The sequence below is a fragment of the Spermophilus citellus genome (genome assembly GCF_964194105.1).
Source record: "Spermophilus citellus genome assembly, chromosome: 12".
Lineage (NCBI taxonomy): Eukaryota > Metazoa > Chordata > Mammalia > Rodentia > Sciuridae > Spermophilus > Spermophilus citellus.
Genome location: NC_138198.1, coordinates 77,967,234 through 77,979,978, shown reverse-complemented (window position 1 = coordinate 77,979,978; position 12,745 = coordinate 77,967,234). Strand labels below are relative to the sequence as shown.

The 12,745-nt window shown below is 42.0% G+C and overlaps 1 protein-coding gene across 2 annotated transcripts in view; it reads right to left on the bottom strand.

Moving 5' to 3' along the window:
- Positions 1–6,640: 6,640 nt before the first annotated feature.
- Positions 6,641–12,745, bottom strand: part of LPIN2 (lipin 2) — a 72,313-nt gene continuing 66,208 nt past the window's right edge. For both annotated transcript variants that reach the window (XM_081263747.1, XM_081263748.1), the window contains 8 exons: positions 12,072–12,154; positions 10,949–11,093; positions 10,488–10,636; positions 9,424–9,510; positions 8,564–8,716; positions 7,942–8,056; positions 7,208–7,311; positions 6,641–6,886 (listed from right to left, as the gene is read on the bottom strand). In XM_081263747.1, the coding sequence (XP_081119873.1) occupies positions 6,742–6,886; positions 7,208–7,311; positions 7,942–8,056; positions 8,564–8,716; positions 9,424–9,510; positions 10,488–10,636; positions 10,949–11,093; positions 12,072–12,154 (981 nt within the window). In that variant the 3' untranslated portion in view covers positions 6,641–6,741. The remainder of the gene's footprint in view (positions 6,887–7,207; positions 7,312–7,941; positions 8,057–8,563; positions 8,717–9,423; positions 9,511–10,487; positions 10,637–10,948; positions 11,094–12,071; positions 12,155–12,745) is intronic.

Sequence of the window (12,745 nt, the reverse complement as noted above, 5' to 3'; positions counted from 1 at the left end):
CTCAACACAAAACTGATCACTTCTGAAAGCTGAGATCATCTGAGAAGGTGGGCATCTTCCCAAAGTAAGCACACACTGTTCTAGGCCCAGGCACAGTAATACTTCATTAGCAGCCCCAGAAACCTGTAGGCACACCAGACCCTTTAGCACAATGTGGACTCCGCTAACCAGGTTGGGAAGATGTGTTCATCAGTCAAGTAAGCCAGGGGAAGGTGCACACGAGAGAAACAAGAGCTTTAGTGTCCTTGGCCTGCACTGAGCTGGCAGAAGAGGCTCTTGAGCTATAAAAATGCCTTGTGTTTCAAGGTCTGTTTGCAAAGAAAATTACAGGGTGGCCACTGCACTCATCCCTTACTGCAGCTGGGGAGAAGTGAACAAGCACTCAAGGTTTGCTGCTGACTATTTTATAATTCAGACCTCTGTCCAGGAAAGGGAGGAAGAATGGCCGTTCTCTCCCCTTGTTTCTGCAGCTGGTGAATTGGCTAAAAGCAGCTGTCAGTGTATCCTTGGCTATCCTAGAAATGTCTCATGGAAAAAAACCCCCAAAGCAGTGGAGTGTTTTCAGGAAAACCCAGTTGGCACACATGCTTACACCCTCTTTCCTCACACTCCCCTTCTAAAGACTTCAGTGCCAAAGGAGGCAAACACTCAATGGAAAAGCAGTAACCAGAGAGAAGGTAGGTAACAACTGCATTGTCTACTCTTCCACAGGCTGCTTCTAGTGCATCACACACAACTTAGTCATCCTCAGTGCAACTTGACTCATTTACCAAAATACATGCATTTCAGCTCTGTGCATCCAAGACAGGCAAAGCAGCATAATTATAGCAGGAGCCTGCATTTATTTCAAGATAAAATGAGATGAAAGCTAGACCCTACCACATGTAACAGCAAGATTATAAGGGAAGAGCCTGTCTTTTCATACAGATGGAAAACAACAGGGTCAAGAGAGCTCAAAGGCTGTGGTGGGGGGTAGGGCAGAGTTTCAGAGCATGGCCCTTCAAGAAGTCAATACCCTTGAAGCTGTGCATGAGAGGTACAAACCAAATCCTAGGGCTTCATCAAACCTAAGGTGGTTATGACTTTAAAAAAATTTTAAGGGGTTTTTGCTATGTCGTCCAAGTTGGCTCTGAATTCCTGGGCACAAGCCACTCTCCCAATCAGCCTCCTGATTGGCTGGGACTACGAATGTGTGCCATGACACCCCCAGCTGAGGTTATAACTTCTGAAATCAGAGTTGTTGCAGAGAAAAAGGTCCAGGTACTCAAGTCTTAACTGAAACACTTTCCCCCCACATGGAACACTACCAAATGGCCTCATTAAAGAATGCAAATCAATGGACTTTGTATTTGAAATTATTTCTAGATTAGCAACATTACTTAGCTTTCCCAATGACTACCATATTTTAAATAGTTTCCCACAAATTATTTGCAGTTTGAAAGGGGTATCTTGTGGTCAGAGACATGACTAAGTCCATACCTGTAGATCTGAAAATGGCTTTGCCCATATCCATTTTCTAAACATTCATGTTTTTCTTATGCCTTCCTAAGATGGGAAGAAAAAAAAGGACACATGCAAACTCCACTGGGTGTAGGATGTGACAGAACCGCAATTGAGATGGGCCTCTAAGCTTAGGGAAGGATGTCCGCTGACCCCTTACTTAAGGGACCTGGAGCTGTTCTGGGCAAACCATTTCCTTTATAATCAAATTCCCTGAGAGTGTGTGAATGTATGTATGTCTTTTTTTTTTTTTTTTTTCTGGGGAAAGAACAGAACCCAGTACCTTATACATGCCAGGCAAGTGCTCTATCCTCTAACTCCCTGGCGTCTAGTAATTTTTTTTTTTTAACCTAAGTTTTTGCCACCTGGAAATCAGTAACTACAAAACATGCCAATATACCAGTTCTTTGGTTCCTGTCCTGAGTTCTGTCACTGACAGGAAGAGATGACAGGGATGCTTTCTCCAATCTCACCCTCAAAGGTTAGGAAGTAACCCCCCATGCATCATTTTTCATGAAGGATGACTAATTACTTGTCTCCTTCAAGTAGGGTGACAGTGCTGTTCAGAATCTGTACCAGCTCAGAAATAATCACTTCCCCGAGTTTTTTAGCTTTGTGTGAAATAAGATTTCCTGTACCAAAAAAATGCTCCCTCTCCTGATATTAGGGAACATATTTAACAGATTACTAATCCCCTCTACCTTTGTAATTCAGAATAGTTAGCTACCTTGCTCAATGCTCTAGCATTTGACCCAAAACAGTCTGCGCACATATGGTGCACAGGGTCATGCATTCAAGTGGTCTAATTATTGCCCAAGAAGTCCTGTGGAATTCCAAGAATAATTCAAGAGGTTTGGGAAAATGCAATAACGACAAGAAATTAACTGGTGTAACAGTCACACTGTGCAGCTCTTCAGATCATTCTCACGGTGCCAAGAAGAAATCAGTACTGCGGCTCTGCTACTGGACTGCCCACATTTTCAGCTTCAGGTAGATGCAGCCTGCAGCTGACATCCAACTGCTAACAGGCTCTTACAAAGCAACAGTAGCACAAAATGATATAATGAATGCCTACAAAGGAGTAACTATTAGTTTCTGTGGGCCTCAGCTTCTTTATCTGTAAAATCTAAGGCTGATTTAACCCTTGCTGAGTAAAATGAGATCTCCAGTCCAGCAATAAAGCTCGACTTGTTAGCTTGGGAGCTAACCAGAAATGCAGACTCTTGGGTACCCTCAAACCTGTTGCACTTTAACAAGCTCTTAGGAGATTTCTGTACTCATTATAATTTGAGATGCTGCAGTCTCTGAGTTCTTCATTTTCAGTCCCAAAGTATACCCTAAAGACTCATAGTTCCTGTCACCCTGCCCTCTTATCATAGTAAAGAGGAATTAAATACCAAGTTTTTTGATACTTGAAAGCTCACTGATGGAGGGACCCGTGATCCAACATGTGCTGCCCTGCAGCAATCTGAGAGGATGAAAAGGATTTAATCTGTGGGATGTGGGCTTTTGGTCAAAGATCACTTTGACTCCCACTGATCTAATGAAAACATCAGGACTGCTAAGTGGCAAATCCTGAGGAAGGGTTTAATGAAAGGTGGGGTGTTCAGGACTCTGAGTAGAACTCCTAGGGGACTTTAAAGGGCTGATATGTCCACCAGCCAGATTACAAGAGAAATTACATATGTATGAATGAATCACTTGCTGGCAGAACCTACAAAGCAAGAGAGGTTAGTTCCTATGAGTGTAGCTTCACTTATGGAATCAGTTTTTAAAAATAAGCACATAGACACATCGTGTAAGTGTCAGAAAAGATCAAAATGCTAATTTATGGAAATTATCAATTTCTGGCAAAAGTATAGAGAATATGATTTAACTGTCCCTTGAAAGAAAGAGTCAAATGCACTCAGAGTTTACGTTTGTTTATTGTTGTAACATTTTGTTTTGAACATCAAACACTGCACCAAAATATGAGCCATTCATCTTAAGACGTCTTTACCATAACTAAAGAGTACTGTATTGATGTTTACAATTAATTTCAGACAACTGAAAACTTATTAGTGATATTTCTGTCTAATAATCAAATACTTCATCATTGGCTGAACGTAATTATTAAATTAAAGAGCAGTTTCCCTTCCCTTTCTTACCCTCAAACCAAACCAAAAATCATTTTCCACCTGGAAATAACATTTATTTTAACCAGTTTTAAATAAAACCCAGCATGCTCTAAAACATGGGAAAACAAGGTTTCCCAGAGTGAATATGATACTTGAAAAGATAAAGCTCCCTGGATGAATCCGTTTTCACCAACTTGCAAAAAGAGAAAGTGCTTAATGTTTTTTCTAACCATTTCTTCTCTCAAAGGCCTTGCTTCACCTTCAAAGCAACTAGAGAAGGGCTGTGTGCAGGCCCACAGTCAAGTGGGCTGTTCAGGGCAGAAGCATGTTTCAGTCACTTAGTCACCTTTCCTCCTCAGTTGGTTTTCCCTATGATTTTTAGCAGCTTTTGTTTTAGGACATAAAACTAGTAGGTTTCTTTTTCCAAATGAAAACTCTATGTAGATGTGTTTGAACACAGTGAAACATTACTGATTATGGCGCTAAGTGTGCATGCTCCAAGTCCACACATGTACCTTGCAGAGCCTGACGGAGAGCAGACATTAACTTCCACAGCAGTACAAGCTTTAACACATGATATCAGAGCAAACACTAAAGTTAGACTGAGGTGGGAAGAGGGAAAGGGGTCATGTCACCAATGGAGCAACTGACAAGAATGACTCAGAAGAGCCCAATCTCCCTACAGCTGTCCTTGTGACGTTGCTTGTCACTGAGCCAGCGTGAGGTTGATGCTTCAACTCGCCATCCTAAGAGATTGTGTGCAAACACACTCAAGGGCATCTCTCTTTCACAGAAAGAACAAATGTCATTTGTACCAAATGGCAATGGATGTTCAGCACAAACTTAATATTTTCTTAACATTACAGCAATAGTAATCATCTACTTTCAGCAAAAGGGACTCCTTTAAACAAGGAAAAAGACTCACGGTCATTAGCCTACGTACCCACTGGATCAATCTGCAGCAACAAAGTCTAGGGCTAGTGGACATTGAGACAGAAGAACCAGCTACCCTCAACACAGGCTGGGAGATCCAGATACTAGGCTGGATCCTCTCAGAAGGCCTGTATATCCAAGGAGAAGAGCTTGTCAAGAAAAACAAACTAGTCAAAAATTGTGAAGGACAACCTAAAAAGAGGATGGATATTAAGATTTTCTGTACCACACATATGCAAAGAAGTCCTACTAAGCACAGATTAAGCACATAAAGCTCTCATTCTTCCTCTAAATCAAAGGCAGTTGAAAGGACACACTGGTGGCATCTATGGAAATAAGAAAACTGCATGGATATTTTACTAAAATCTTAATTCACTAACTGGGTAGAACTTCATATAAACATAACCTAGTTCTCCTATTTACTATATATAAATAAACTCATTAAACAATTAGTCCTTAGCACTATTTAAAGGGGAGGTTTTGCACTGGAGAAAGCCTGTGTCATCTCTTCTCTAGGAATATGTGCCTCCAGAGTTTGCCACTGAGAACTGTGTTCAAGGGGTTTCAACAGTGCCTCCATACCCAACAGCACTAGGGAAAAAAGGCTGCAATCAGTCAGGGCCTTTCAACTCTCCAATCTGGAAAAATAATCACCCGTTTCTCCAACTCTAGATCAGTATTATTTTGGGTAAAGCAAACTAAAACAAGAGAAGTTCCCCGAGAAGATGACAGGGACACACAGGAGTTGGAAATGAAACTACCTAAAAGCATCTGCAGCTCCCCCTCAGCTCAGGAAAACACTGCTTCCTGCATCTTCCTCAACGGAGGGCTCTGACCTGGGGCCATTTCAAGTCCCCTGAAAGCCCTGAACAGTTCTCTCGATGTTAAAACCACAGTGACTGTCAACACCCAGCTGATCACCAACACCAGAGGGGCTTCTGGCACACAATCCTTCCCTGATGCTCTCTATTCCTACATTTGATACGAACTCATTACAACCAGGCCAGTCCATGCAGCTGCCATGTATATTTTAGTGCAAATGCATGAGTATCTCTCTGTCCCCATGGGGTCTCAAAGGGTAGTCTCTGCACTTGCCAACCACATAAGTGCCCCAGCTGCCAGAGGAGTTAGAAAGCTGGTCTGGGGTCACTGCTGAAGGGCTGATTGCTCAACAGGAGCTCCAAGACCCCTTTCTCACATGGTTTCTATAGAATTTAACATAGGGTTGTGATGACAAAGCCAAAACTACCGGCTAGTGGCCTTTACACAAGCTTCATTGTGCTTCCCTGACTAATTTGAAGCATGGAATTTTAGAAAACCTGTCCCAAAGCAACATACCTAAAGCCCCATCTAAGCCAGGCAACAGGCACAAGGACAGAGAAAAGGGCTATCCCCAGGACCCACTGCAACTGTGTACTTGCATTTCTGTGTTGGTGTTCTTTGTTTTGAAACTCAAAATCCCACATAATTCCAGACATCAAATATAAATCTATTCTTCAGCTATGTCTAAGAAATAACTTAAAGGCCTCTCACCATAGAGTAGTCACAGATAAGAAACCGATTATCCAAGGGGATTTTCTCCCCAGAAGTTCATGTTGGTGGGTCTGGGTTCAGTGGCTCTGGTGCATAAGCCCTGGGGGCCCACCCAACTTGGCACAGCGAGCAGCTATTCTGTTTCAGTGTGCAGAAATGGAGGAACCCAGAGGAAAGATGTGCACAGATAGTTTTAGCCAGCATCACAACTGGATCTGTGGCAGTTCAGTGGACCGGACCCTCTGAAGAAAGCCCTGGTTATAGAGAGACAATCTCAACTGCTCAGTAGACATTGTTAACACTTTACTTTGTGTAACGTTTTGGTCCGTTCTTTAACTTCTGTTTTCTTCCTTTTAAGTTACGAAAATTGAAGGAGTGCCCAGTACACAACTCCGCAGGAAGCACGTGTGAAGGCCCATGTGTGACAGAGCACAAGGGCTTTAACTCAGGCTGAGCCCCTCTCTCCTCCTTCCGAGGGCTGAGCAATAGCCTAGGAAGGTGAAGGAGGGTGGCTGTGCCAGCTCCAGGGGCCCTGTCCCTGCTCTAGAAAGCAGGTGCCCCACTGTCAGCCCTGGATCCTTGTCCACAGGATAGGTCACCTTCCCTGCTGTGAGGAGAGTGACTACACTTCCCCATTACCCCTGCCACAGGTGCCACTTCAGGCCAGGTCATCCAGGTCCACATGAGGGATTGGGTCTCGCCAGTAGCAGAAAGAGCTGAACTCTGGGCACAAAAAGGCAGAATTCTGTTCTTTATCGAGAAGTGGGAACACGTGCTCCACAAGCTCACTCAGCCTATGATACCTAGGAGAAGGGATTGGGGAAGAGATGCAGATTGTTACTTCAAAATCAAGATAAGGCACAGTGCATGGGCTGTAAAGCTGCTTATTCAGATTCTTCACATAGGCAGGTTCAGAGACAGGTCTCAGTCCCATCCCAGGGCACAGACTTCCTCGTACATATCTGAGTAGTCAGGAATCACTTAAACAGCTATTCTAGAGGAGAAAACACCCAGAGGAGGAACAGCTCTCTGATCCTCCAAGATAGGTCTAATTTCAGTTATTATCTAATCCCAGCTGCAACTGTTGCTGTATGGTGCTGGCTGAGGAATAGGAATGCACTTACGATGATTTGTTTCCTTTGGTCCTTTCTTGGATTAATTCACCCTTAGGATTCACGGTGAATATTCTACAGTCTGGAACTCCAACTTGTGTGTAAGCATAAACATCCTGCAGAAGAAAACATGAAGAAGATGTTAGGAAAAGCTTCACTGGTTACTGTGAGTCAGAAACACTGCATGAAGAGAAGACTCTACAGAAACATGTGGTGCGGGGCAGTATAATTTTGCCTCTGAATTGAGCTTTAGACAAACCGAAGCTAGTGTGTGGTGCCACCTGAGGGTGTAGAGGGAATCAAGCAAACTTGGGCAGCCAAGGAGAAGCAAGGCCTTTGAGTGTAAGATACATTCAGAAGTAACACCTTCGGTACATCTGAGATGTGGTGGCCCTAAAGGATAGGAGGCAGGTCAGGGAAGTATTAATAAAGGGTGGAGGGTTTACACTGTGGTTCTGGGGTAGATACAAGGACATGGCTTAAAACCATGAAGGACAAGAGGCAGAGCTGCCTGGGGAAATGGAATTGAAGTTACAGAAACAAAGAGTATCCTGTATACAATTCTAGGACAGATCTATAAGTCCCTATAGGACCTCTTCAGTTGCCATGGAAAGGTGGAATAGATCCAGTGAAAATACTGAAGAGAACAAACATTTCATTCTGCTTACAAAAATGGGTTGATAATTATGACAGCGTAAATGATCTGAATTTAGCCTATGTCAGAATCTGGGTCCAGAGACACTTACGTTTGGACGGTTTCCAAAGGCAGCATAGAAGGGCTGCTTGGATGGGGCAAACAGGTTCTTAATATCATTGAGACATTCAATCTTGAACTTCTCTGGTTTCTTTTCTATTACTTCCCTAAGAACAAAAAATACAATCACCAAACTGAAAATGGCAGTTTTCCCTAACGTGTGTTCCTGAAAAGATTTTAATGCTCACAAATCCTCACTTTTTCTTTTTTAAAATATATTTTTAGTTGTCAATGGACCTTTATTTTATTTATTTATATGTGGTACTGAGAATTGAACCCAGTAAGAGCTCTTCCACTGAGCTACGACACCACCCCCAAGACCCCCACTTGTTTAACCCTATGTAACTGGTACACTTCTTTTTCCTCTTTTGCCAGTCAAATCTTACTATTAAAAAAAAATTTGATGGGGTTTAGGGTTGGAGAAAACTTTTCATTACAATATTTGACAGAGATTATGAGTCACAATACTTTGAGGCAGCCAAAGAACAGAAATACAGAAGCTCTGAAACAGACCGACAACCTCTAAGAGCCCAATATCTGTTCTTAACACATACTCTTCTGAGTCCCTGCCTACATGCACACAGGGAAACCCAGAATTCTTGTTGGAGAGGTACCTGTGGAAAGCGGAGAACAAGCTGCTGGGGGACAACATCAGAGGACCCCGGGGCAAGATTGTGCCCTTGTCATTGACCCAGTGCAAGTAGCCACGGGTCATGTCAGCCATGCCAATGGCACGAGCGGAACAGTACAGAAACTTGTAGCCATTCCTGAAAATAAAAACAAAAACACATCCTTTGTAGTCCAGGTATTTTGGCAAAAGGAAAAAAAAAACTATTATTTTAATAGATTCAAATAAAGTTCTTAAATACTATGAAAATCAGATTTTTGAATTTAGCAAGAAACTAGTTAGAACTGTAATGATTTCACCTTTCCATGGAAAACACCAAGGGAATAATGGAGATACATGTGAATACAGATTATGCTAATATGTGACCACAGATTATGCTGAATTTAAAAGTACTGATGTAATACACAGAGCATCTAGTCCACGAGAGCCAAACACAGAATGGACAAAAATCTTCAACTATCTTTAAAGTATCTGCTGTAAAGGAAAGACACAATCTTGTTTATAAGGACAACCTGTAGGATGCAAATCATTCTGTAAGAAGCAAAGTTACACATGGTAACTGACATTCATAATTTCATATTCTAGGTAAAAAATAATTATAGTTATGATGATATATATAGGTGGTCCCCAAAACGCACAGCATTGTGAGAATTAGCTGAGATAATACCTGTAAGTTGGTGCCAGGCACACACAGCTCAAGCGCCATGAATGGTGGCAGAGCAGAAATGCCTGGACCATAACATGATTTATTGTGGACTGATGATTTATGCTATTTTTATATAGTTCTTGAGCAAAGCAAACTTCTATCTCATTGGACTAGGATGACACATGGGAAGAGAAACTTACTCATTAATGGAATGATAGAGCTTTGCGATACCCTGATGAGTCCAGTCTTTACCTAGTTGTGGGAGAATCTGCCCCAAAGCATCAGACCTGAAAATAGTATTAACAGAAAAAGGTATCAGGAATGCAACATATGAAAGCCAAGAATTTTCCATCTCATTTTCTCTTTGATCAGCAGCTAATAAACCCTGGCTAGTGGAGCAGGGAGGATGATACTCTATAAAGCTGATTCACTATATTTGCTAGGCAGACCTTCTAAAATCATGAGGTGCTTCTAAAAGTGGGGTCACACGAGAGCCAGATGTTCATTTTCAGAGATAATTTACAAGCACAAATCCTCTTTTTCTCCTCCTTAATCTACAGTTTTAGTTAATTATTGGTACCAGGGGTTGAATCCAGAGGTGTGTTTAACGATTGAGCCACATCCCCAACCCTTTTTATTTTTAAGACAGGGTTTCTCTAAGTTGCTTAGGGCTTTGCTAAGTTGCTATGGCTGGCTCTGAACTTGTAATCCTCCTGCCTCAGCCTTCTAAGCTGCTGGGACTATGGGGTTGCACCACCACACCTGGCTATTTTCTTTTTTCTTGCGGGGGTGGGTACCAGGAATTGAACTCAGGGGCACTCGGCCACTGAGCCACATCCCCAGCCCTATTTTGTATTTTATTTAGAGAGAGGGTCTCACTGAGCTGCTAAGCACCTTGCTGTTGCTGAGCTGGCTTTGAACTTGTGATTCTCGTCTCAGCCTCCTGAGCTGCTGGAATTACAGGTGTGTGACACAGCACGTGGCCCAGCTCTTTTAATGTATGAGTTTGAAGGCCAAATAACTACATCTTTCTAAAGTTATATTTGACATTCCATTTGTGTGGCTCCACCCATATTCTCCCTCCATAAAATGATTATGTGTGGATTACATTCAGGATCTCTTAGGAAATATGGCTTAAAAAAACTCTCCACTAGAGCTGAGGGCTGAGAGCCCCAGGTGAAGGACCCCCCTCCCCCATGCACATTAACTGTTCCTCCGTGGGCACAGGGTTGCTCTCTGCTACCTACAATGAGCTTCATCTTACTTGGTTATTGTTCCATCGATATCAGAAATGATGATCTTGTCATTCCAGTTCCACAGGTAAATGGTACCTGCACAACGGCAGGTACCTTGATACTGGGTTGTAATACTAAACACAATATCATTGGGGCCATCATGGAGCTTCAATTTTGCCTTTTATAAAAAATAAAAAGCACAAGAATAAAAATCAGTAGAAAACTCAGTTTGGAACAGTTTAAAAATCTATAAAGCAGTAACTGGCATTTCAGGATCCTAACAAACTCAAAGCAGGATGTCTGGTGTAGCACATAGCCCAGCCCAGAGCTTAGCATGCTCACAAGATGGACCAAGAAAGCCACTGCTTCTGGGTTTCCAAGGACTTCTCGAATACCCCATTAAAATCAGGTAAACAGAAGTGAAGCACATCAAATTAAACAGTTACTAAGATAAGTCCTATTGGATTTGCACAGATCACAAGAGACTCACTATCTGGTCTGAGGAGAGTCGGAGAGACTTCTTATATGAAGTTGTGCTGCTGTGGCTCATGGTCTCTGTGGGGATGGGGTCCACTTTGATGGATTCTTCAAGCTCTTGTGACCCCTCATCACTGGATGTGTCATCCTCAGCTGGCCTATTTAACATCAAACTAGTTATGGAAGAGGCAGCAGGGGGAGTTTTATTGATAAGAGCTTTTCAGTAGGACCAAGAAAATACAAATATCCTTAATCCTTTCTAGAGTTAGCAAGAGTTGTTTCTTCTTCCATCTTCCCAGTTTCTCTGAAATATGTACATCACTAATTGATAATGATAAGGCCACGTTTCTCTTCCTTCTAATAACTGGCATGTAGTTACATTCTGGCTTTCACGTGTTACTTTCTGCTATATCCAGTAAAAGCTATCAGGTCTACCTACTCCTGTTGTAAAAGATGTGTATGTTTCAAAAGGAACAAATAAAAGATTAGTCCTGGGTTATAACATTTTGGACACTGCTTAACCTGGGTTAAAAAAATAGTAGTAAGAAATTTTATACACTCATTCAAAGAAGAGGGTAAAGAGTAAAATAAAACTCCTAGACTTAGACTGCTGGGTTAGAGAAGGGATTGAGGAGAGAACCTGGACCAAGGAAAGTAAAGAGATGGAAAATATCAGAATAGGATACAGTGTGAGCAACTCTTCTCAGAGTCAGCTAACTCAAATGTCCAAAAGAAATGATAACACATTCAAATCAACCCTTCAGATACTTTTTTATATCTCCCTTTGGTGCCTACAGGAAGCAGGGAAAACAAGGTCACCAAGGGTAACACCTCTTAAAATGCTTAGAATTCCTTCCAAAGTCCCATATTTCTCAGCACATAATATTATGGCTCTGTGACAGAGGAAAGGTGTTTATGAAGTAGTAATGAATATATTTATTCCTCTGATAACATTTTTCAGAAAAGCAGTTGTCATCTGCTGAGTGATGTTAATGACCTACTTGATGTCATGTTCATCTACGAGAGAAAGATGTTTCTGACTAAAAATTAAACAAAATTGCCACAATCAATTCCTAGATAATAGTCAAATGAGCAGCCCAAGTGCTGTGAGAGAGAGGAAGAAGAGGGCACCCCACCTGGCACTGGCTGGCTCTTCAGTACTTGATGGTAGGTCACTGGTTGGCGGCACCTCGGACTTTCCCTCCTTAGCCTCTGGCAGCTAAAACAGAAAGATAATAATGGCAATGTGAAATATTTTCCCTATGAACAAGCCAAAATTAATCAGCAGCCCTCTCTAGGAAAAAATAAACCTTCTGAATCTGCGACCCCACTACAGAGAAACAGACTTTCTCTACTTTGAGCTGAAGGACAAAAACCTGAGACAGAAGTCATGCACTGCCATGTAAAAGGCTGTTTCTAGAGAGTCAGAAGTAAAACCAAAAGCATTTTAAAAGGTGCCAAGTAACAAAATATAATGGTCCAAACTAGCTGTTAGGTCACTGGCAGACACACGGGGACTGCAGAACAGAAGTGACTGAAGCTGGCTATTAGAAATAGCTCAGCACCTACATGAGGAAGAGGTGGTTGGTGTGGACGTGAACTAGATTCAGGCAGAACTATCCTTGTGATATCTAAAGAATAACAGTTGAAAATTCCAGAACCCTGTTTATCAGATTTGGGGTAATAAAGACTTGATCTACTGCTTGTTTAGTGTGGTTCTCTGGACAAACTTACTCTTCTGATGCTTTTGTTAAAAGAACAGATTCTGGTTATTTGCATGTGGAGTTGTGCAGAATAACCTTTTGCTTGT